Genomic DNA, 22,904 nt, shown 5'->3' on the forward strand with positions numbered 1-22,904 from the left:
ATATTTGCCCACTTTTCCCATGCCATGTGCTACCTACCCACAATTGCGCCCCAGGCTAGGCAACCCTCCCCCCCCACTCTCTGATCTAGTAGATCCGTCAATACATGGATATAATTGTTGCACGCAAACCCATTTGCGCAATACAAGAGCCTCACTCTGCGCATTTGGTTTTAAGCTGTGCTTCAGGTGCATTTTTATTTACAATACAACATTTGGTGGTTCCCACCCCGTTTCCCCCCAAACGAGACATTCAAGGCATTGCAGCTGCCCAGGTTAAGGGAGTCCAGAGCTAAGGCGGGACTGATATCCTTGCAGATCTAGAACGAAGCGCCTTGTTTTTGCCGGAAAACCCAGGAGCATAGTCCAGGAGACACACGATGTCCTCTGCCAGGGGAGGAAGGCAGCCAATCGCAAGGGTCTGGGGAGTCGGACGTGGCTCCAGACCTGTCAATATTGGGCAGGCAAGGACTTTGTCCCAGTTGGGAAGTGTGTGTGTGTGTGTGTGTGTGTGTGTAGACACCACAATAATCTAGGCTGACTTTTGTCTGCGGCAAAGACACACAACATGTGGACAGGGTCATCTGAAGGCGGAAGCTTCACTCGCCGCTGTTCTGTAGATGGTTCCCTCCCCTCTTTCAAAACCCCCGGAAACTAAATCAGGTTTTTAATCCTTGGTTTCACTTGAGCCTCGCAAAAGACAGCTGTCATTTCAGAAGAGGCAGACACCAGGGCTACACAAACACACACCCCTTTAAGAAGTGAGTGAGAAGCTGGAAACCACCTCTTGCGATTTCCCTCCTTTCAATGAATCGCTTCTGGCTGCTGCAAAGGTCTTGGGTGCCAAGATGTCCGTCCTCAAGGCTGGCCGTTAACTCTGGGGCTGGAAGAAGAAAAGTCGGCTTTGTCTCTCTCTCTCGTGCACAAGGGACTAGTCTTGTTTCCTTCTGGGTTGTTTCAGGCGGCAAGTTTTTAAACAGGAATGGAGCGGGCGGGACGTATTGGGGGCGGGGAGGGGGGCAGAGACGGGGGGGGGGTCGGAGAAAGAAAATAATCCAGGTTTGCCGAGCAGAACAAGGTTTTGGGAGCAAGTCGCTGGAGAGAGGTTTTCCAGAGCCCACCTCTTTTAAAAGCTGAGGATGGAGGTAGTCTTTTTGCTCCACTGGAATATTCAAAGTCAGTTTTGTGGCTGACCCAAGAGACATAATCCTGTTCCAAACTGAAAACCAGTCCCCTGACAGCAGGAGAACAAGATGATTTCAGAACCTAAACACCCCCCCACAACCTCTATTGATGGGGCTCCCCAACATTTATTCCTGCGTCAAGAATTGCAACGCCCTCCTTAGGCACCTGAACAATGCCCAGCTCATTCCCCCGCCCCGCCTGTTCCAAGACACCCAACGTTCATTCCCTCTACTTCAGCAGCTTCTGATCTCTTGCAATGATGGCCCCCCGAAATAAGGGAATCGGAGAACTTGGGGTGTGAAGTGGAGCAAAGTTCTGAGAGCGTCTTCCCTGGCACTGCCAGCAGGGGGAGCTGCCGCCTCCTTCAGATCAAGGCCCCGCCCCCAGGGGGCGGAGCTGACGGCATGTGCAAGATTCTGCGTGCCTGTCCATCCTTCATTTGAGCTTTCCATAAGCAGGAGGCGCTCAGAGCACACTGACCCTCTCGGTCAAGCCCTTCATGTCCACCTCCGGCTGCTGTTCGTCCTCCTCCTCTTGCAGCCGCCGGACCCGCAAGTGGTCAGGATATGGCACGCTGTGCTCAGCCGCAAACTGCTCCCACCGGGCGTCGTCGCTCTCGTGAGTGATGTAGCGTTCGCCCATCCTGCTTTCCAGCTCCCGCAGGTCCAGCCATGTTTGATAATCCTGGGAGGGGAAGGAAGAAGAAGCTGAAATGTAAATCTGTGAATTGAAGGGGATGCTTGTCGGTTGCTCTCTATGCCTGTGGTCCTCCGGATGTTGCTGAAATGCAACTCCTGACACCCTTGACCATGCTTGCTGGGCGCTGGGAATTGTAGTTCAGCAACGCCCGGAGGGCCAAAAACTCCTGCCGCCCCTGCTCTGTGCACTGCCATGGGTTACACCGAAGGATGGGGAGATATTCAGAGGCAAATTGCTCAATCCGTGCTTCCCGAAACAAGAACTGCAATATTGCAGCCACCTGTTGAAATTTGCACCGCTCTGAATTTTGCAATGCAGCACTCCAACCGAGTCAGGGTTACAATAGTAAGACCTTGGTTTTCGAATGTAATCCGTTCCAGAAATCCGTTTGACTTCTGAAACGTTTGAAAAAAGGGAGGATCAAAGGGAGGGCAGCAAACCTAATTGAAAAAAAATGAGAAATGTGTTGGGAATCTGCATACGTGCAGCTACACACACAGAGTCAATTAGGGTTTGGCCGACAGCCAAGGCAATGTGAAGGAGTAAGTCTGCCTGGTGATACAGAGGCATGGAGATAGCTCCCTGATTGGTCAAGCTCTCTCACGGGAATGATTAATACCCTTCTAATTGTGTTAGTACGAGTCAGTGTAGGAGTTGAGAGTCGTGAGTCGTGTGAGAGCTAGTCAAAGATCCGTGTTCTGTTCTGTTCCTGTAAATAGTCCACTGTATATAATAAACACCTAACTACAAGTTCCTGGTTCCTGCTTCGTCTATCCTGTCTGCAGCCAAGTTGCCAATTGCTTTCGTGAACTTTGCGTTTACTCTGCTAGGTCTGGCTAAGGTCCTGCAGCTAGTCAAAAAGTTGCAAAACACCAATAGGTTTGGTGCACCTCAGAAGCTGTTTGGGTTCCGATGAACGTTCAAAAACCAAAGCAGTTACTTCCAGCTTGTCGGCGTTCGGCTTCCGAAACATTCAGCAGCCAAGATGTTCGACAACCGAGGTTTAACTGTGTAACACAGGCTTCCTCAACCTCGGCCCTCCAGATGTTTTTGGCCTACAACTCCCATGATCCCTAGCTAGCAGGAGGAGTGATCAGGGATGATGGGAATTGTAGTCTCAAAACATCTGGAGGGCCAAGGCTGAGGAAGCCTGGTATAACAGGTGCGCAGAAAAAATGCAACGGACAAAATTGCTTCCTGTTAGTGCAAAATTGCTTGGGGAAAACATATTAGGAGAAATTCACATTAAGAACACAAGAAGGACGAAGAACGTAAGGAGAGGCTGCAGGATCAGGACTATGAACCATCTAAGTTCAGCATCCTGTTTTCACAGCGGCCAATCAAATTTCCCAAAGGGAAACCCGCAATTGGGACCACAAGGAACCAGAGCAATGGCAACAACAGGAATGTCAGACCAGGCGGCCCTGATATCAAAGAGCTGCAGCTACCATGGTGCCTTGCAGATGTCTAGGACTACAAAGCCCATAATCCCTAGCCAGCAGGGTCCACGGTGAGTTTGGACCCCAGCCGCCATCTCTGCATACCTGTAGCCAAGAGTGGCTGAGCGATTTATCGACGCTGTAACGTTTCCTCATCTTCACCTGGAGGAGGTTGTTGATCAGATCAATGGCTGGGAGGAGGAAAGGGAGAAAGGAAATGCTATCAGAACCTGAGAAGACCCTTCAGGATCCGGCCGGGAATCCAAGTACAGTGGAACCTCGGGTTGCGGACGTAATCCATGACAGAGGCACGTCCGCAACCTGCAGCGTTCACATCCTGAAGCGTCGTGTCTGCGCTGGCATGATTTAGCGCTTCTGAATGGGGTAACTGTGCCCCTGAAGGACCAGGTGCGCAGCCTGGGGGTCATTTTGGACTCACAGCTGTCCATGGAGGCGCAGGTCAATTCTGTGTCGAGGGCGGCTGTCTACCAGCTCCATCTGGTACGCAGGTTGAGACCCTCCCTGCCCGCAGCCTGTCTCGCCAGAGTGGTGCATGCTTTAATTATCTTCCGCTTGGACTACTGCAAAACGCTCTACGTGGGGCTACCTTTGAAGGTGACCCGGAAACTACTACTAATCCACAACGCGGCAGCTAGACCGGTGACTGGGAGCGGCTGCCGAGACCACATAACTAGGTCTTGAAAGACCTACATTGGCTTTCAGTATGTTTCCGAGGACAATTCAAAGTGTTGGTACTGACCTTTAAAACCCCAAACAGCCTCGGCCCAGTATACCTGAAGGACCCCCCCATCATTCTACCCGGACACTGAGGTCCAGCTCCGAGCGCCTTCTGGCGGTTCCCTCACTGCAAGAAGCCAAGTTACAAGGAACCAGGCAGAGGGCCTTCTCGGTAGTGGCACCCGCCCTGTGGAATGCCCTCCCACCAGACGTCAAAGAGAACAACACCTACCAGACTTTTAGAAGACATCTGAAGGCAGTCCTGTTTAGGGAAGCTTTTAATGTTTGATGTAGTACAGTATTTTAATTTTTTTTGGAAGCCACCCAGAGTGGCTGGGGAAGCCCAGCCAGATGGGTGGGGTATAAATAATAAATTATTATTATTATTATTATTATTATTATTATTATTATTATTATTCACATGCGCAAGCGGCGAAACCCGGAAGTAACCCCTTCCAGTACTTCCGGGTTTCCCGCGGTCCGCAACCCGAAAACACGTAACCTGAAGCGTCTTTAACATGAGGTATGGCTGTAGCAGAAAGCCAGCCAATTTCCGAGGGCAGACTCTCCCCATCCCACCAAGCTCCTTTGGATAGTTACCGCCAACTGAGATCTGGCGCCAGGGGTTCGCCGGGTACATAAAGGCGGCGTTCTGGATCTGGTCGTTAATGTCCTCGTCTTCGTTGAACGGGAAGGTGCCGCTGAGGCTGACGTACATGATGACTCCAACCGACCACATGTCCAGAGAGCGGTTGTAGCCCTGATTCAGCAGGACCTCAGGCGCCAGGTAGGCCGGGGTGCCCACGACCGAGCGGCGGAAGGACTTCTCGCCAATGATGCGGGCAAAGCCAAAGTCGCACAGCTTCACCTATGAGATTGTAAAGCAAGGAACCTTACGATCCACAGGCCGCCATGCGACGCAGCAAAACACATTCCGATGTACAATGGTACCTCAGGTTAAGTACTTAATTCGTTCTGGAGGGCCGTACTTAACCTGAAACTGTTCTTGACCTGAAGCACCACTTTAGCTAATGGGGCCTCCCGCTGCCGCCACGCCGCTGGAGCCCAATTTCTGTTCCTATCCTGAAGCAAAGTTCTTAAACCAAGGTACTATTTCTGGGTTAGCGGAGTCTGTAACCTGAGGTGCCACTGTATATTTTTATGCTGTGAACCGCCCTGCGATCTTTGGATGAAGGACGGTATGCAAATTTAATCATCATCATCATCAACAACAACAACAACGGGATAATGGCAGGGCCTTCTCGGTGGCTGCTCCCAGACTTTGGAACTCCCTCCCTAGAGGAGTTAGACTGGCTCCCTCCTTTTTGTCCTTTTGTCAGCAGGTGAAGACTTTCTTATCACAACGGGCTTTTGGGAACTGACGGCTTTTAATGAATAGGCTGGTGTTGTGCAGTTTCTATTGTAATTATCTGCATGTTTTTAATAGCTCTTTTATATTTATATATAGTGGTTTTTTGTGTGGCTCACATTCTTTTTATATATATATATACAATTTTTTTGTTTTACAATTTAAAATACTCATTTTACATCATTAAGATATAAATGACTTCCCTTCTTCTCTTTCCACGGCTCATTTTACATATCATAAATCCTTGCAGATTTTACAAAAACGATACCATTCAGTATTCCATTATTGCATCCACCAAAACTTGTTTACACTGTCGAATTTATCTTAATGCTCCCAGTGTTTTCAGCTATACACAATTATTTCCAATATACTCAATAAATGTTTTCTAGTCTTCTTTAAACGTGTGTTCTTCTTGTTCTCTTATTCTATATATTAAGTCTGCGAGTTGTGCATATTCTGTCAACTTAAGCTGACATTCCTCTTTAGTGGGGACCTCACTCATTTTCTATTTTTGGGCTAACAAAACATGGGCCGCAGTAGTAGCATACATAAATAACCTTTTTTTGACACCTAGGAATTTCAATCTGAATTATCCCCAACAGAACGGACTCTGGCTTTGGGGGGAGTGGGGAGAAGTACATTCTTTCCAATCCATTATGGATCATTTCCAAATAGAATTTTAGCCTTTTACAAGTCCACCACATATGAAAGTACGTTCCCGCCATAGCGATCCATGCAACGGTCACCTCCAGGCTTGACTACTGTAATTCGCTCTATGTGGGGCTGCCCTTGAAGCTGTCCCAGAAACTCCAGCGGGTGCAGAATGCTGCAGCGAGGCTCCTCACGGGGTCTCTGCCATGGGAGCATGTTCACCCAGTGCTTTTCCAGCTGCACTGGCTCCCGGTGGAGTACAGGGTCAGATTTAAGGTGCTGCTTTTGACCTTTAAATCCCTTCATGGCCTAGGACCCTTGTACCTACGGGACCGCCTCTCCCGGTATGCCCCACGGAGGACCCTAAGGTCCATAAATAGCAACACCCTAGAGGTCCCGGGCCCTAAGGAAGTTAGATTAGCCTCAACCACAGCCAAGGCCTTTTCAGCACTGGCTCCGGTCTGGTGGAACGCTCTGCCTCATGAGACCAGGGTCCTGCAGGATCTGATTTCTTTCCGCAGGGCCTGTAAGACAGAGTTGTTCTGCCTGGCCTTTAGCTTGGAGCCAATTTGATTCCCTCCCCCTCTTTCTTTTTTCTTTTCCTTTCTCCTCCTGCGATGAGGTTTCAATATTTTAATGTTGTATTTTAATTTTGTTTTTCAGTTGTATTCATTCAATTTGTTTTTATTATTGCTTGTTAGCCGCCCTGAGCCTGGCTTTGGCTGGGGAGGGCGGGGTATAAATAAAAATTATTGTTATTATTACTATTATTATTATTATTATTCTTTGCATCTCCAGCACTTATCTGATTCAATCTTATACATCTTAGCAAGCCTACTCAGAGTTAAATACCATCTTTGAATCAGTTTCATTGATTTATATGTAGTTTTAACTCTATTCATGTGCTATTTTTTAAAAAAAGGATTGTTGGTGTCTTTTCTATGTTTTTAGCTGTTCCTATTTTATCTGTGTTGGGACGCGGGTAGTGCTGTGGTCTAAACCACAGAGCCTAGGACTTGCCGATCGGAAGGTTGGCGGTTCAAATCCCCGTGAAGGGGTGAGCTCCTGTTGCTCGGTCCCTGCTCCTGCCAACCTAGCAGTTCAAAAGCACGTCAAAGTGCAAGTAGATAAATAGGTACCGCTCTGGCAGGAAGGTAAACAGCATTTCCGTGCGCTGCTCTGGTTTCACCAGAAGCGGCTTAGTCATGCTGGCCACATGACCCGGAAGCTGTCTGCAGACAAACGCCAGCTCCCTCGGCCAGTAAAGCGAGATGAGCACCACAAGCCCAAAGTCGTTCGCGACTGGACATAATAATAATAATAATAATAATAATAATAATAATAATAATAATAAATTTTCTTTATACCCCGCCCTTCCCGGTTCAAAAACCGGGCTCAGGCTGGCTAACAACAAATTTAAAACACTTTAAAACACTTAATTATAAAAGCAGCATAAAATACAGTATAAAAACATGAATGACAATAAATTCAAAAATCAAAAATTAGATAATCCCCAGGGCTAGCTGGCTGAATTCGTCCTGCTTCGGCCAGCGAGGAGGCCAGGGGAGAATTAACTGTCAGGGGTCCCTTAACCTTTTTATTTTATCTGTAAGCAACCTTGAGTCTCTGCCAGGAAAAAAGGCAGGGTAAAAATAACTATTACACACACAAAATAATAATAATAAATAATAAATAATAAATAATAATAATAATAATAATAATAATAATGGGAGTTGCAATCCAGCCAAAAAATCTGGAGGTCCATGGGCAACCCAGCCCTGCCCTAAACGAATCTTTAAGAAAACCACCAAGGGACACTGCCTGGGTCTCTCGGTTTTGAGCGGTTCCGTTCTAAAATCCCGAACGCCATTTGGGATGCACCCATCTCTTTCTCAGACGCAGAACAGGAAGCCTTACCTGAGGGAACGGCTCAGCCGAAGCCAAGAGGACATTCTCGGGTTTCAGGTCGCAATGCACGATGTTCTTGAAATGCAGATGCCGCAAAGCCACAAGGATCTGAGCGGAAAAGAAGGAAACAGGAGGGGCAAAAGGTGGCAAGGAGCAGAAAGCCACCAAATCCTGGCCGGTCAGGATTCTACCCACGTCAGCTTCCCACAGATCGCATGACGTGAATTGTCACAGAGGTCCCGGGGGTCTCTTGCCCACTGCAATGTGTTACAACAGCCTTCCCGGCGCTGGTGCCTGCCAGATGTTTTTGGACTACAACTCCCATCCGCACTGTGGCTGATGGGAGTTGTAGTCTGAAATTTGCTGAAAGCTGGTCTCTGTTTGCTGCTGGCTGGTCACACCTTCTGCTTTCAGAGCCCCAGGCAAAAGCTCCTCTTTTGCCCTTCAGGCATCGCTAGCAAATATCAGATTTCCCAAATCCCGAAATTTGTAGGGGAAGTGCATCCTCAGGCAAGGCTCTGCTGCCACCTGGTGGGCGCTGGCTGACTTGCACCTTCTCTGGCTTTAGAAGGTGTATGTTTAATAATAAGAAGAAACTTTTATTTATACCCCGCCCTTCCCGGTTCAGAAAACAGGGCTCAGGGCGGCTAACAGTAAATCTAAAACACTTAATTGATGCAACAAAAAACAGATTAAAATACAGTATAAAACGTGAATATTTAGAATTCAAAAATCAATTTGGGGGGAAATCCATCCAATAACCATTAGATGATCACCAGGGCTAGCTGGCATGTCCCTTACCTGCGTGATGAGGAACTTGGTGAGTCTCTCGGGCAGCCGGCCCTTTTCCGAAGACAGGATCATTTCCAGCATGTCTCCGTGGAGCTTCTCCATCACCACAAAGACTTTCTCCGGCGTCTCGAACATGCACTCCAGGTTCACGATCCCGGCGTGCCTCAGGCTCTGCGGGGTGGGGGACAAGAAGAGAGACAAAGTGAGGTGTCAGGATGAGGCTCAGAGGGACTTAAGGGACCCCTTTTCCCACCAGCCCTCCCGCGACAACACCCACAAAATGGCCGCCGCCACTCGCTCACCTGCAAAATGGCGACCTCGTTGCGCAGTTGGCTCTCCTGCTTGGTGGGGAAGCGGAGCTTGTCAATCACTTTCACCGCCACGTCCCGGCCCGTCTTCCGGTGTTTCCCTGGGGGCGTCAAGAAGGGAAGCCAACATTTTAGGAAGGGGCTGTTGCTGGCTGGCTGGCAGAAGGCAGATGGTACCAGCCCAACCATTGGGTTTAGGTCAGCAGCAGCCGCCCCTCAAACATCATCCCGATGGGCTACGACACTGGGAGTCCGAGCCCAATAACACCTGGCTGTCTCTGTGTGACGGACAGCTGAGCTAGACCAGAGTCTGGTGATACAAGGAGTCCCTCGAAATTCCTTTTTCTATATAAATTTTATTTTTCAGAAATATTTTGACATAAATACAGTCCAGCACAGTGGTACCTGGGGTTACATACGCTTCAGGTTACAGACTCCGCTAACCCAGAAATAGTACCTCGGGTTAAGAACTTTGCTTCAGGATGAGAACAGAAATCGTGCTCCAGTGCAGCAGCAGGAGGCCCCATTAGCAAAAGTCGTGCTTCAGGTTAAGAACAGTTTCAGGTTAAGAACGGACCTCCGGAACGAATTAAGTACTTAACCCGAGGTACCACTGTATTTTCCAACAAATATATGTATTTTAACTTCTCCCCCTCCGTTTGCAGTTTCTTACATTTTTTAATTTACAGCAATGCATCTCCTTCGTTACTCCAATTAATAATTACTCCCTAGTTATCTTTTAACATTAATTTTAACCATTTTTAATCCTGCTAAAGAACTTTTATGTATACAACGACATTTCAGATAATCCATGACTTTTCTCTCATCTTTTATAAAAGTTCCACCCACCCCACCCTTGGTTCCTTATTGCTTCTGTAAGTTCTGCCATTTCGGCATCCATTAATTTAGTCTGGCATTCCTCCTTGGCGAGTACAGAATCTTATTTCCATTTTAATAAGCACAAATAATCCTGGCTGCTGTCGTGGCAGTACTCTGAAATTCCACCAGAGGGCTGTAGCCTCTCTCTGATTGGCTACCAAGACAGTGAGTCAGAAGGGGGTGGAGCCATCACTTTGGGAGGGAAAATAAAAGGAGCCGTTTCTGGGGGAGTTTTCAGAGGGTTTAAGAGAGAGCGGGAAGGAGAGGAGAGTTTGGTTCTGGTCTGTGTGTGGAACATCCACTCTGAGGAAAATATTTCTGAGTTTACATAGGAGGACAGTGTTTGGTGTCTTGCGAGGGCATTTAGACAGGAGTGAACTGGAGGGCTGAGTTTGAACAAGGAGAAGTAAAAGCTGTGAGGATAAAGTCTCCTTGGGTCTCCTTCCAGTTAGGACGGATCTTGGCTTGAATTTGTTATTGAACATTCTTCAGTTATGAAGAAATAAAGTGATACAAAGAAGAAAAGAAAAAGGCACCAAAATGTGCAGAGGAAAAGAAAACAATATATGAATATATATGGGGGGAAACGGATGCGGTGATCCGATTGGTAGAAGACTGGGAAATTGACAGAAAGTACCACCTTGTTTAAAATCCAAAGTAATAAGCTGTAACACCTATGAGTTAAGGAACCGAAGTGAAATAACTCGAAATAAACTGAGCAATTACCATCTAGAAACCTGCAACATGTGACTGAAGAGTAACAACTGAAAATAAGCAATCGAAGCTTAAAAGAAGCTGTGCGTTTGCTATAGAAGCCAGTAGATTTAGTATAATTATAAATTAGTTAACTGTTTCCTAAAAGAACTTGATTTTGCCAACTTTGCTCCATCAAATAAACCTTTTTTTTTTTATTGGTTCGCCTTCTGCCTGAGTCTCCAAGCATCAAAGTTTTACCTCACGCAAAAAAGTGAGATAACCTGCGGTGGTCATAGAGTTTCGGATCCGCCACAATTGGTGGCCAGAGCAGTGGGATTCGCTCCAATCTGCTTTAGAGGCCAGACTAGATTAGCAACCAGCGCCCTCTAGAGGTGGAGAGGTGTTATGGCATCACCGCTCCAGGTAGGCTCATATCAGGGAAAGAGTGTCTAGCCAAGTTCTTAACTCACCTCCGTAGACGACGCCAAATTGCCCAGAGCCCAAAACTTCATCCGGGAAGATCTGGTAGACGGTGGCGATATCCTGCAGTTGTACAAATGGATTGTGTTTTGTTTTTTTAAAAAAAGCAACTTTTGTGGGCGAAGGACCCCCTCCCCAACCAAAATTAGGGGTGAAGAGCAGGCAAGGAGAAGGAGCAGGCAAGGAGACCCGGAGACCCAGTGCTCCCAGAACTCACCACGTTCTCCTGGATCTGGCTGTTGGACACAGAGATTCGTAATGATGCTTGCCCTGGAAAGAGGAAGGCAGAAGGTAGAAGAACGCTGTTTACTTTCCCGCTGCAGCGGTATCTATTTATCTACTTGCACTGGTGTGCTTTCGAACTGTTGGGTTGGCAGGAGCTGGGACAGAGCAACAGGAGCTCACCCTGTTGCTGGGATTCGAACCGCCGACCTTCTGATCGGCAAGCCCAAGAGGCTTAGCGGTTTAGACCACAGCGCCACCCGCGTCCCTACAAGGCCCACCTAGGCCAGTACTGGTCTCAGGCTCTCCAGATATCATGGGCTGGGGCCAGAGAGTGAGGCTTGGAAGGGCGCAATCAGGCATCTGGGGTTAAAGGTCCCCACTCCTGTGTGTGAGGGGGAAGGCATGGGTTGGACACTGTCAGAAGCGAGTAAATCACATGGAGTAGATGAAGTTACTGTATTTTTTGCTCTATAAGATGCACTTTTCCCCCTCCAAAAATTAAGGGGAAATGTGTGTGCGTCTTATGGAGCGAGTGCAGGCTCCATGGCTTTGCGTTGCTTTCGCTGAAGCCAGGAGAGCAAGAGGGATCGGTGCAAAACAATCCCTCTTGCTCTCCTGGCTTCGCTTCGCTGGAGAGGCACTGAGCAGAGAGGGGGAGAAAAAATGTTTCTTGTTCTCCCCCTCTAAAACTAGGTGCGTCTTATGGTCGGGTGCGTCCTATGGAGTGAAAAATACGGTAATTCGCCGTAGTGAAGTTCTCCTTCCCTGATAGCTTCCCAAACAATCTGAGGCACCACCATCTTGCCTGTCTTTGATTTGCCTCTTCATACCTCTTTGGGTTCTGGGAGACCAGCAGGGAGGGGAGACCCCCTGGCCCCATCACCAGCCTATCTCTGCCTTTCCGCCTCCCTCCTCTCCAGCTTCTGCTTCCAATTCTGAACTGCTCTCTGCCACCGACTCTTCCTGCTCACTAAATCCTGTTACCTCTCCAGCTTCCTGACACCTCCTCCTCCCAGTCTTCTCCCTCTGACTACTCATCGTCATCCCACCACCACTCCCTGGGCACTGAGCCTTCTTCCCTTGGGGGTTCCCCAGCTGGCGCCTCCCAGCATCCCTCTGCGTCCCACCAGTCCAGGACAGACACTCACTGTGGGGCGCCTCTCCTTGGGCGCTCGGAGCCCCTTGGAGGACGACCGGCATGAGGGCCTGCCGGATGGCGTTCTCCCACGTCCTGGCGTTCTCCAGGCTGTCCCCGGCATGCTGGTGGTTGCTGGGGCCGCCGCTTTCCCCCACGTAGTAGGTGGCTTTGGCCGTGATGATTTCAAAGCAGTGAGGGTTGGCGCCCGAAGGCAGCAGGGAGAAGTCCTGGGCCGGACCCACGGCCAAGATCTCCGAGAGCGGAATCTCCTACAGGAAAAGGAAATGGAAATCAGCCTTCATTGCTCAGCCCCCTGATCTCATGGCGATCAGGGAAGACCAACAAGTCTCCCCACTTGGTATTTCCAGCAACTGGCGTTCAGATGGTGTTCTCCATGCCAGGCATAATGTGATGAACTTCTATCATGTTGCCTCTTTCTTGCCTTTTCTCTAAAGTAAAGGTAAAGGGACCCCTGACCATTAGGTCCAGTTGTGGCCGACTCTGGGGTTGCGGCACTCATCTTGCTTTACTGGCCGAGGGAGCAGGTGTACAGCTTCCGGGTCACGTGGGCAGCATGACTAAGCCACTTCTGGTGAACCAGAGCAGCGCACGGAAACGCCGTTTACCTTCCCGCCGGAGTGGTACCTATTTATCTACTTGCACTTTGACGTGCTTTCGAACTGCTAGGTTGGCAGGAGCAGGGACTGAGCAATGGGAGCTCACCCCGTCGCGGGGATTTGAACCGCCGACCTTCTGATCGGCAAGTCCTAGGCTCTGTGGTGTAACCCACAGCTCCACCCGCATCCCTTTTCTCTAAACTAGGAAGTCCCAAATACTGCAATCTTCTTTCATGGTTTCCTCGCCCTAAGCTGATTTCATGAGAACACCACGCATGCCATCTGATGCCAAGTCAGCGGTTCTCAACCTGTGGGTCCCCGGATGCTGTTGGACTACAACTCCCATCATCCCTGAGCGCTGGCCTTGCTAGCTAGGGGTGATGGGAGTTGTAGTTCAACAACATCTGGGGACCCACAGGTGGAGAAAGGCTGCGCTAAGTGATGAAGTCATTAAGCCAAGCCAGAGCAAGGGCAAAGTCTCCTGCTTTCACTTCAGCGCATCTGTTGGTCAGCGGCAGAGAACGCCATCTTGGCTGCGATCTAGGGCCAGTGGTGTCATGGTCCGGGGTCACGGAGGTGGGGGACAAAGACCCACAACTATTTCTGCTGTGGGGTCCCTGTCTCCAGCACCCCTAGAGCGTGAAAGGGGAGCTTTTGAGCCACGGTGGGTATTTAGGAGCAATGAAAGCACAAGGCGTTCAGGAGAACGGCGCACGTTCTTTTATGTGGCTCTGGGATAGCTCAGTCAGTAGAGCATGAGACTCTTAATCTGAAGGTTATGGGTTTGAGCCCCACACTGGGCAAAAAAAAAAACCAAGCTGCGTTGCAGGGGGTTGGACTAGATGACCCTCATGGTCCCTTCCAACTCTTCATTCTATGATTCTATGTGCAATGGAAAACACAACTCAAGCCACTCCAAAAGAAGATATTGGAGCACTCCTAATCGTCTGCCCATGTAAATGCACAGAAAATAGCAGATCTGGCTGAAAGATGCAGTTTGGGAGAGATGAATCGATCGTTGCAATGCCTCCCTAACTATAATTATAATTGCATAATTATAAGATTATCACATAATCTTAGCAGAGGCATGGCTGTGAGCAGGTGTGACTATCATGCAAATTTCTGAATTTGCAACTGCACTATTGTCTCAGACCGCAAAGGAGGAGCAAAGAAGAGGTGGGGAGCCTTTGCCAACCTGGTGCCCTCCAGATGTTTGGAACTACAACTCCCAAGAGCCCCACAGCTGTGGATCAATCAAACCTTTGCCCCCACCCCACCCCAGAGCCTTCCTTGCAGGCATTTTTTTCTTCCCCCTTAGGACATTTGGCTCAGCTTCAGAAATATTTGCAAGAGTTGCTGCCCATAAATCCCACCTCCCACTCCAGCTTCCCCAGCTTCATCAACGCTGGGGACCCTGAATATTAAGAGGATGGCTGAGCAGCAAGAATACTTATTGCAAAGTATTGGAAGACACAAGATCTACCCACTCTGGAAGAATGGCAGATGAAGGTGATGGACTATATGGAACTGGCGGAAATGACCGGCAGAATCCGAGACCAGGGAGAAGAGTCGGTGGAAGAAGATTGGAAGAAATTTAAAGACTATTTACAGAAATACTGCAAAATTAATGAATGTTAGAATGATGTTGGGCTGAAGTTAAGTGGTTTTAAGCAGCTATGTTAAAAGGAATATGTAAAAATGGATTGTTAACAGGTGAAAATTTAAAGTTATTATATTTTAAGATAAAATTAAAGAGGGAAAGGATTTGCTGAACTAACTAATTTGAACTGGAATCGAAAAAGGGAGGTGTGAGGAGGTCGGGGAAACAAGCAAATGAAAGATAAGACATGGAAAGACCAATCTGTTTTTTTAATTGTTTTTATCTTGTATTTTTACTTTTTTCTTCTATTTTTTTCTCTCTTTAATTCTTTTTTCGTTGTTTTTTTTGCATATTTTGTAATATGTTGAAACCTTAATAAATATCTTTTAAAAAAAATAATGAATATGAGGGGATGGCTGATTTACCTTGTAGTAGCGACTGCTGGTGTTGTTTTGGAAGAGAGTGAGGCATTTGCTGTCCAGTCGCCAGTAATGGCGTTTCCGCTGCAGGAATGGGGAGAGAGAAAATGAGTGTTTTTAAAGATTGTGGCATTCCAGGGGTTGAAGGAGGCATTAAAAGCACCTTGAGGGCCCAGTGCAAGACTTTCACACACATACTTACACACACAGAGCATTAATTCCATACACTGACATGCGCCATCCAGTTATCTGCCACCCCACATGCAAAGAGCTGCAAGAGGGGCTCTGTTTGCAGCTCCAACAGCACCTAAGGTCTGCTGTGGAACAGCACGGAGCAGGGCCTTCTCTGAAGTGGCACCCCGGACATAGGAGTCCCTCCCATTTGAGAGACAGTTGTCCCCCACCATGTTCTCAGATCTGTGACGTCAAGATGCAACGTTATCTTTTCCCTCACGGGCCTACGGAGGTGACTAATTGGTTTCTCTGCTGCTAGATGGCCGTTTTAAGATGCCTGATGTTTTATGAGCCTCTTATTTTAGGTTTCATTGCATTGCATTTTAATGAAATTCTGGGTACCGCCCCCTAGAGCATCCAAGAGGGAATGTGGGTTATAAAGCAGGGCTCACTTCATCAGCTCGTCCAAAAGCTCAGCTATCCCTAGTACTTCAAGACTCCCATAAAAGTGCCTGGCTTAAAACCGTCTATCAAAAACTTCACTCTTGTGGCCTATCCCCACAACACCTACTCATTATGGGCCCTACTAAAGCAAACAGTCTAATTGGTCAACGTCTGAAAGATATCGAGGATCAGAACAACCTGGACACTATAAGGAAATTCTGCCCTTGGTATGTTCATTTTCCACCTTTCCATTTTGATTCTCTGGCCCCATGTCTGCACAAACCTATTACCCCAAAATACAGACACTTGCAAGACTGGATGTTTTGCCATCTGCGGCACTTGAGGGTCGATTCCAAAAGATCCCGCCTGAGAAACGCCTTTGCCCCCGTGGAGATGGCAGCACCGAAACAGCGGCACACGTCCTCCTGTCTTGCGCTCTCTACAAAGACCTGAGGAACGAGATCATCACCCCACTCGTCCTAACCATCCCAGGGCGCTCAACCACTGCCACAATATCCTTTCTTCTATCAGATCAAAATGAGCAGATAACAGCAAAGGTGGCTAGGTTCATAGCAGGGGCAATCAGAATTAAGGGCCGCTAACTGACGGCTGATTCAGGACTTTAAATTGTGCTTTTATATCAAACTTCCTTTTCTGCGTATACTGTAATGTTTTACTGTTGCTATAAAGGTAAAGGTAAAGGGACCCCTGACCATTATGTCCAGTCGTGACCGACTCTGGGATTGCGGCGCTCATCTCGCTCTATGGGCCGAGGGAGCCGGCGTTTGTCCGCAGACAGCTTCCGGGTCATGTGGCCAGCATGACTAAGCCACTTCTGGCGAAACAGAGCAGCGCACGGAAACGCCGTTTACCTTCCCGCCAGAGCGGTTCCTATTTATCTACTTGCACTTTGACGTGCTTTCGAACTGCTAGGTTGGCAGGAGCAGGGACCCAGCAATGGGAGCTCACCCCGTCACTGTGTCCCGTTGGCTAATGCAAATAAAGTTTTATCTTTTATCTTAGCTCAGCTCCACCAGTCACCTCCTTACCCTTACTGGTACTTATAGGAACAGCTGTTTAGAAATTGATACCCAAGTCTCGATTTTGATCTTCGTCTTCCTCTTCCCTCCCTGTCCCTTTTTCCTTGCGTGCTGTGCCGTGTCTTCCCCCCCCTTTTTTTTTTTAGATTGTAAGCCTGCAGGTAGGGATTTATCTTGGTTGACTCTGTGTAAGCCACTCAAAGATCTTTTTCGGATGAAGGTGGGGACAAGAAATAAATAAGTAACAATAATCAAGATAGAGCAATAAGCAAGAAAGGAAGGTGCCAACTCTTCTTGCTTGCATCGCTCCATCGCTAGAAGCAGCAAGCGAGAGAGAGAGCAAGAGTGCTCTGAATAATAGAAAGGCCCATGCCCCAAGGAGCTTACAAAACCTGCATTTTGTTGGCGAACGAGGATAAGCATAAGCAAGCGTATGACTGATGGTGCTATGAAATAAAATCAATCCAATGCCCTTACCTCTCTCGCCCTGACCTCGCCACTGTGATCCACGCGACGGTCACCTCCAGACTGGATTATTTTAACTCGCTCTACGTGGGGCTGCCCTTGAGACTGACCCAGAAACTCCAGTGGGTGCAGAATGCCGCGGCAAGACTCCTTACGGGGTCCTCACCGCGGGATCACGTTCACCCGGTGCTATACCAGCTGCACTGGCTCCCAGTGGAGTACAGGATCAGGTTTAAGGTGCTGGTTTTAACCTTTAAAGCCCTATACAGCCTAGGACCCTCGTACCTACAGGACCGCCTCTCCTGGTATGTCCCACGGAGGACCTTACGGTCTTCAAACAAAAATATCTTGAAGGTCCCAGGCCACAGGGAGGTTAGGCTGGCCTCAACCAGAGCCAGGGCTTTTTCGGCTGTGGCCCCGATCTGGTGGAACGCTCTGTCTCAAGAGACTAGGGCCCTGCGGGACTTGACATCTTTCCGCAGGGCCTGCAAGACAGAGCTGTTCCACCAGGCCTTTGGCCAAGGCACAGTCTGACTCCCTCCTTTGGCAATCTTCACAGAACTCTAGCCCAATGGTTGCCATCAATTTGATTTGAATTAATTTTATAATGAAATGATTTTAGAATGTTGTATTATTTTATTGTTGTTAGCCGCCCTGAGCCCAGTTTCAGCTGGGGAGGGCGGGATATAAATAAAAAAAAATTATTATTATTATTTCTGTGCGGTACTCAGAGGCTGGGGTTTGTTCCAGAAGCCCAGCCTCAATGCCCACCCACCCCAGTCTCGCCCCACTCTCCCCACACCTCCAACTCACCAGGGTGTCCTTGTTGCTGAAGTGAACCACCCAGCCTTCCTTCAGAGCCGTGCTGGACTTGCGGGTTGTTTGCCGGACTGACTGGACCACTCGCATCAGGGGAATGTAGCCCATGGATCTGGAAGAAGAGGCAAGAGTTGCGCTTTAAATTTGGTGGGTCTGAAAGCGCAGGGAGCGGGGAAAGGGCCACAACAGATGCAACTAAAACTGGATGCGTGTGCTCATGGGAAGCCCCTCGGGATTTTTTAAACAATTATTTATTGAACTCGTGTTCCGCCTTTCGTCTGAAGACCACAGGGCAGTTCACAAGGCAAAAATGCAAAATGAAAACACCATAAAAGAAAAATACAAGTAAAAGCAAAACAGTAACTCCTCCCTCCCACCCACAGTTAAAAGGCAATAGAACTTTTTTTAAAAATTGAATTTGTATACCTCCCTTCATCCGTAAACCTCAAGGGCACCCGCAACATAAAAATACAAGATAATAAACACACCTGAATGAAGAAAAACATTTTTGCCTGGTGCCTAAAGCTATGCCATGAAAGCAGGAGGTGAGGATTGGTAGATAATGACTGTTCCTCAAATTTTTTTATCCTGCCCTTCATACCGTGAATTTTCCCCCAACCCCAATTTGTCTTCCTTTTTTTTTTTTTAATTAACGTTCTTATGTCACATATGTATACATTATCATATTACATTATAGGGCATATTATAATATAATTTCCAACTCTTATGTACTCTATATACGTTCTTATGTAAAACTCTCATGTACTCTATAATTTAAGTACGCATGCCACCCGTACTGGATGTCATGCCCTTCTATATCTAGTACATCCGTATTGCTTAAAAGGAACCAGTCCCTCATCCATGAGAAGCAAGCAGCCTCATAGTATAATTTTAAGTCGGGGAGACCAAAGCCTCCCCTTTCCTTAGTATCTATTAAGACCTTATGTTTTATTCTGGGTCTTCTCCCTGACCTGTGAGGTAGGCTAGCCTGAAAAATGGTGACAAGCCCACAGTCACCCTATTGAGCTTCCCTTCAAGGTGGTGTGGGTGGCATGTGTGAGATTTGCCCCACCACAGTTTATCTTCCCCCCAACCCTGTAAGGTAGTGTTAACCCTGAGAATTGGTGACAGCTTCACGGTCACCTAGTGAGCTTGGCGGCTACGTGGAGGATTCAAACCCAGGTCTCTGAGTCTTATGTCAACAAAGCCCTCTGGCGTCACCGGCAGTACGAGCGTTCAGGACATTCTATATAAGATCTCAAAGTAGCTGTTTTACTACAAAGGAATTTCAGAAATAGACTGGAAAGAGAAGCTGCTGAATTGCAACTCATTACCAAACTTAAAACCATGGAGAGACCTGGTCTGAACAAAGACATTGGATTCCTATCCCATTATACATGACTAAGCCATTTCTCACCTTCTCACCCCTTGCCTTTTCCTGTAAGACCTATTACAGTCGTTAAGAGTCGTCAACAGGCTCATCTCAACTATCTGCCAATCTCCCATTCCCACCACCCTTCTGAGTAATACCCCTCCCCACCTTCTCACTATATAGAAGGGTCTGGCAACTTCTGTTTCAGTGTATCTGAAGAAGTGTGCATGCACACGAAAGCTCATACCAAGAACTAACTTAGTTGGTCTTTAAGGTGCTACTGGAAGGAATTTTTCATTTTTATAATGGACATGAACAAATAAAATACTAGAAAAAATGGGATTCTTGGGAACGCCAGGGGAGAAATTGCTATGCCAAATATTTTGGACTACAACTCCCATCACCCCCAGTTTGTTCTTATGGGAATTGTAGTCTTAGCACTGGTAGAGGACAGAGGTTGTGCTAGAGAACTTTTCCTTTTGAAGGAAAAACAAGGGGGGAAAGTGTAATGAAATCATGGGAGAGGTGGACAGGGAAACCGAGAAACCTTTTCGAGAGAGGATGCGAGTTATCTTTGCCTTATAGCCTTGTGAAGAAATCTAGACCATGAAAGCCATTCATTCTCAGTGCCAGATCAGCAGCAATGGAACGTTAACAAACATTGCAGCTTCTGTAAGGGGAGTGAAAGGTTGGATCCAACCATGAAGGGAAACCCCATACAGGACCCAAGGAAAGAAAATGAAGCTGTGGTTTTAGGGCTGGCCCTTCCTCACCCCCGGGACTTGCTGTCGTCCGAGTCCTCGCCCATCCTCATCTCGTTCTCTGAATGGGAGCCGGGGATGATTCCAGAGTCATCCGATTCATCCATGAGCGAGTTCTTGTCCGCCTCACTGAGGTCGCTGGCTTCTTCCATCTGCACATCTGGGAGGGTCATAGGAGAGGAATAAAATACATCCAAGACTTCTCCAATCATTGGGGCAAGGCCGTAGCTCAGCAGTAGAGCATCTGGCTCTGCGTGCAGAAGGTTCCAGGTTCTATTCCAGGTAGGGTTGGGAGAGACTCCAGTCTGGCACTCTAAAGAGCTGCTGCCAATCAGGGTAGACCAGGGTTGGGGAGCATCAGGCCATTGGGCCAATCTTGCTATGCCTGGGTGTTCAATTTGGCCCACAAGGCTATTCCCCCTCAAGGCACACCCACCTGTCAATCAGCCGGCATCACTGGTGATGTCAGATGATGGGCGAGAAGACACAATGGTTGTTACTATAATTAATTAATTAATTACCATCCTGTTTTCAGTGGGGAACAGGATTGTGCAACCAAGGCAAGATTTAATCCCCACTCATCAGCTGATGAGCACAGAGGTTAAAGCCCTTTGCAAAAGCGCTCTTTGAAGCAGCTCCACGCTTCTGCTTTAAGCAAGTAAGCAGCAGTGGCGCGGGGTGAAGGAGAGGAGAAAGAAGCTTGTACAATTCAGGGTTTCCTTCTCCTCTCTTTGCCTCCTTGGCTACAAAAAACTTCTTCAAAGAGTACTTTTGCAAAGAGCTTTGAGCCAACCCAACCTTTCTGTTTCAGCTTCTGGAGGCTCAAACAGAAGCCTTACCCAGATGATCGACACACATTGAAATGGTGGGTCCTAAGCTAAGCCACACCCATCTCAAGAGTTAAAACCAGGTCCCTCCCCTCCAGCCACCTCCACGCAACGAGAACAGCGGCCGTTACTCACCTCCGCCGTTAAACAGCGTCTCCCCCAGGCAGTCATTGGGCACCCGAGTGGCACAACGTTTGTGGCAGTTGAACTTGCAATCTGGAAGGAGTTGGGGAAGGAGGCAAGGCGGGGTGGAAGATCAGCAGCAGGTTAAAAAGTTTCAAGCAAAGGATTCTGGTCTAAATGGACCAATAGCCAGACTTGGAATAAAGGACCTGCAAATGTCCTGCCTTGGTGCTGCTGGACTACAACTCCCATCATCCCTGAACATGGGGCAAAGCTGGCTGGGGATGGTGGGAGTTGTAGTCAAAGAATCATAAAAGGGACCCGAGGGTCATCTAGTCTGACCCCCTGCAATGCAGGAATATCAAGGCAGTCTCCCACCCAATTTGGAACTACACCGGACCCTGCTTAGCTTTGCAAACGTGCTGGAAGTTTTATTGCTGCAGTCCAACAAGTCCTGGAGAACCACGGCTGAAGTTCCCCAACCCGAGGCAGATGGGAGGCCCAGATCCCTCCCTCGGGGTCCCGTCCCCCCCTCCTCACCTTTGCATTGGAGGCCCTGGCGGAAGAGGCCTTTGAGGAGCTTCTTGCAGTACTGGCAGACGGTGGGCCGGGTGTAGGAGTGAATGAGGAAGGTGTGGGGCACTTTGACCTTGGAGAGGAAGAGCTTGTCTAGCTCAATGGGGCGGCCGATGTAGGTGGAGGAAGTCAGCCGGCGGGGGAAGGTCTCTATCAGGCTCCGAGTCTGTGAGGAGGGAGGGGGAGAAAGGGGAGCCGGAGGGAGAACGATCAGCTCTGAGCAAACCACCAGGGCATAGAAGAACACCATCTCTACCCTGAGGCGTTATGTTTGGGACCCACCCGATTCACTGAGTACCCTGTTCTCAGTGGGGAATAGGATTGTGCAGCCAAGGCAAGATTTAATCCCCACTCATCAGCTGATGAGTATGGAGGTTTAAGCCCTTTGCAAAAGGGCTCTTTGAAGTAGCTCCATGCTTCTGTTTTAAGCAAGTAAGCAGCAGTGGCGCGGGGTGAAGGAGAGGAGAAAGAAGCATGTATAATTCAGGGAAGGTACCCCCCAAGAGTTATCTAGTCCAACCCCCTGCAATGCCATCCTTGTGTGGGCTCGAACCACCAACCTTCTGGTTAAATAACCACTCAGACTGATCCATCGCACCACAGCCATGACTGTGCTTTGCTTTACACTGTTTTTAATGTTGTTTCAAATCGTTGTCGTAGTAGTACAGTGGTACCTTGGTTTAAGACAGCTTAGTTTCTGAACAACTTGGATAAAGAACGCTGCAAACCCGGAAGTAGGTGTTTTGGTTTGTGAACTTTGCCTTGGAAGCAGAACATGTTGAATGTGTTGCATCTGTAAATTGAGTCACCCACTGCTATGGGAAAGCATGCCTTGGTTTAAGAACGCTTTGGTTTAAGAATGCTTTGGTTTAAGAACGGACTTCCGGAACGGATTAAGTTCGTAAACCAAGGTAAAGGTAAAGGGACCCCTGACCATTAGGTCCAGTCGTGACCGACTCTGGGGTTGCGGCACTAATTTCGTTTTATTGGCGGACGGTGCTGGCGTACAGCTTCCGGGTCATGTGGGCAGCATGACTAAGCCGCTTCTGGCGAACCAGAGCAGCGCACGGAAACGCCGTTTACCTTCCCGCCGGAGTGGTACCTATTTATCTACTTGCACTTTGACGTGCTTTTGAACTGCTAGGTTGGCAGGAGCAGGGACC

At 48.3% G+C, this 22,904-nt stretch overlaps 1 protein-coding gene and 1 long non-coding RNA gene across 3 annotated transcripts in view; one reads left to right on the forward strand and one right to left on the reverse strand.

Annotated features, from left to right (window-relative positions):
* LOC308590626 overlaps nt 1–22,904 on the forward strand; it is a 145,820-nt gene that overhangs the window by 33,327 nt on the left and 89,589 nt on the right. The window lies entirely within an intron of this gene.
* The window catches only part of PRKD2 (protein kinase D2), a 56,626-nt gene continuing 33,885 nt past the window's right edge, over nt 164–22,904 (reverse strand). For both annotated transcript variants that reach the window (XM_081200246.1, XM_081200247.1), the window contains exons 5-18: nt 21,706–21,907; nt 21,178–21,258; nt 20,228–20,375; nt 18,077–18,194; nt 15,147–15,224; nt 12,515–12,773; nt 11,359–11,411; nt 11,132–11,204; nt 9,081–9,187; nt 8,788–8,949; nt 7,996–8,094; nt 4,659–4,926; nt 3,426–3,511; nt 164–1,866 (exon numbers count right to left, since the gene is read on the reverse strand). In XM_081200246.1, the coding sequence (XP_081056372.1) occupies nt 1,648–1,866; nt 3,426–3,511; nt 4,659–4,926; nt 7,996–8,094; nt 8,788–8,949; nt 9,081–9,187; nt 11,132–11,204; nt 11,359–11,411; nt 12,515–12,773; nt 15,147–15,224; nt 18,077–18,194; nt 20,228–20,375; nt 21,178–21,258; nt 21,706–21,907 (1,953 nt within the window). In that variant the 3' untranslated portion in view covers nt 164–1,647. The remainder of the gene's footprint in view (nt 1,867–3,425; nt 3,512–4,658; nt 4,927–7,995; nt 8,095–8,787; nt 8,950–9,080; nt 9,188–11,131; nt 11,205–11,358; nt 11,412–12,514; nt 12,774–15,146; nt 15,225–18,076; nt 18,195–20,227; nt 20,376–21,177; nt 21,259–21,705; nt 21,908–22,904) is intronic.

Source organism: Podarcis bocagei (assembly GCF_964188305.1).
Source record: "Podarcis bocagei genome assembly, chromosome: 7".
Lineage (NCBI taxonomy): Eukaryota > Metazoa > Chordata > Lepidosauria > Squamata > Lacertidae > Podarcis > Podarcis bocagei.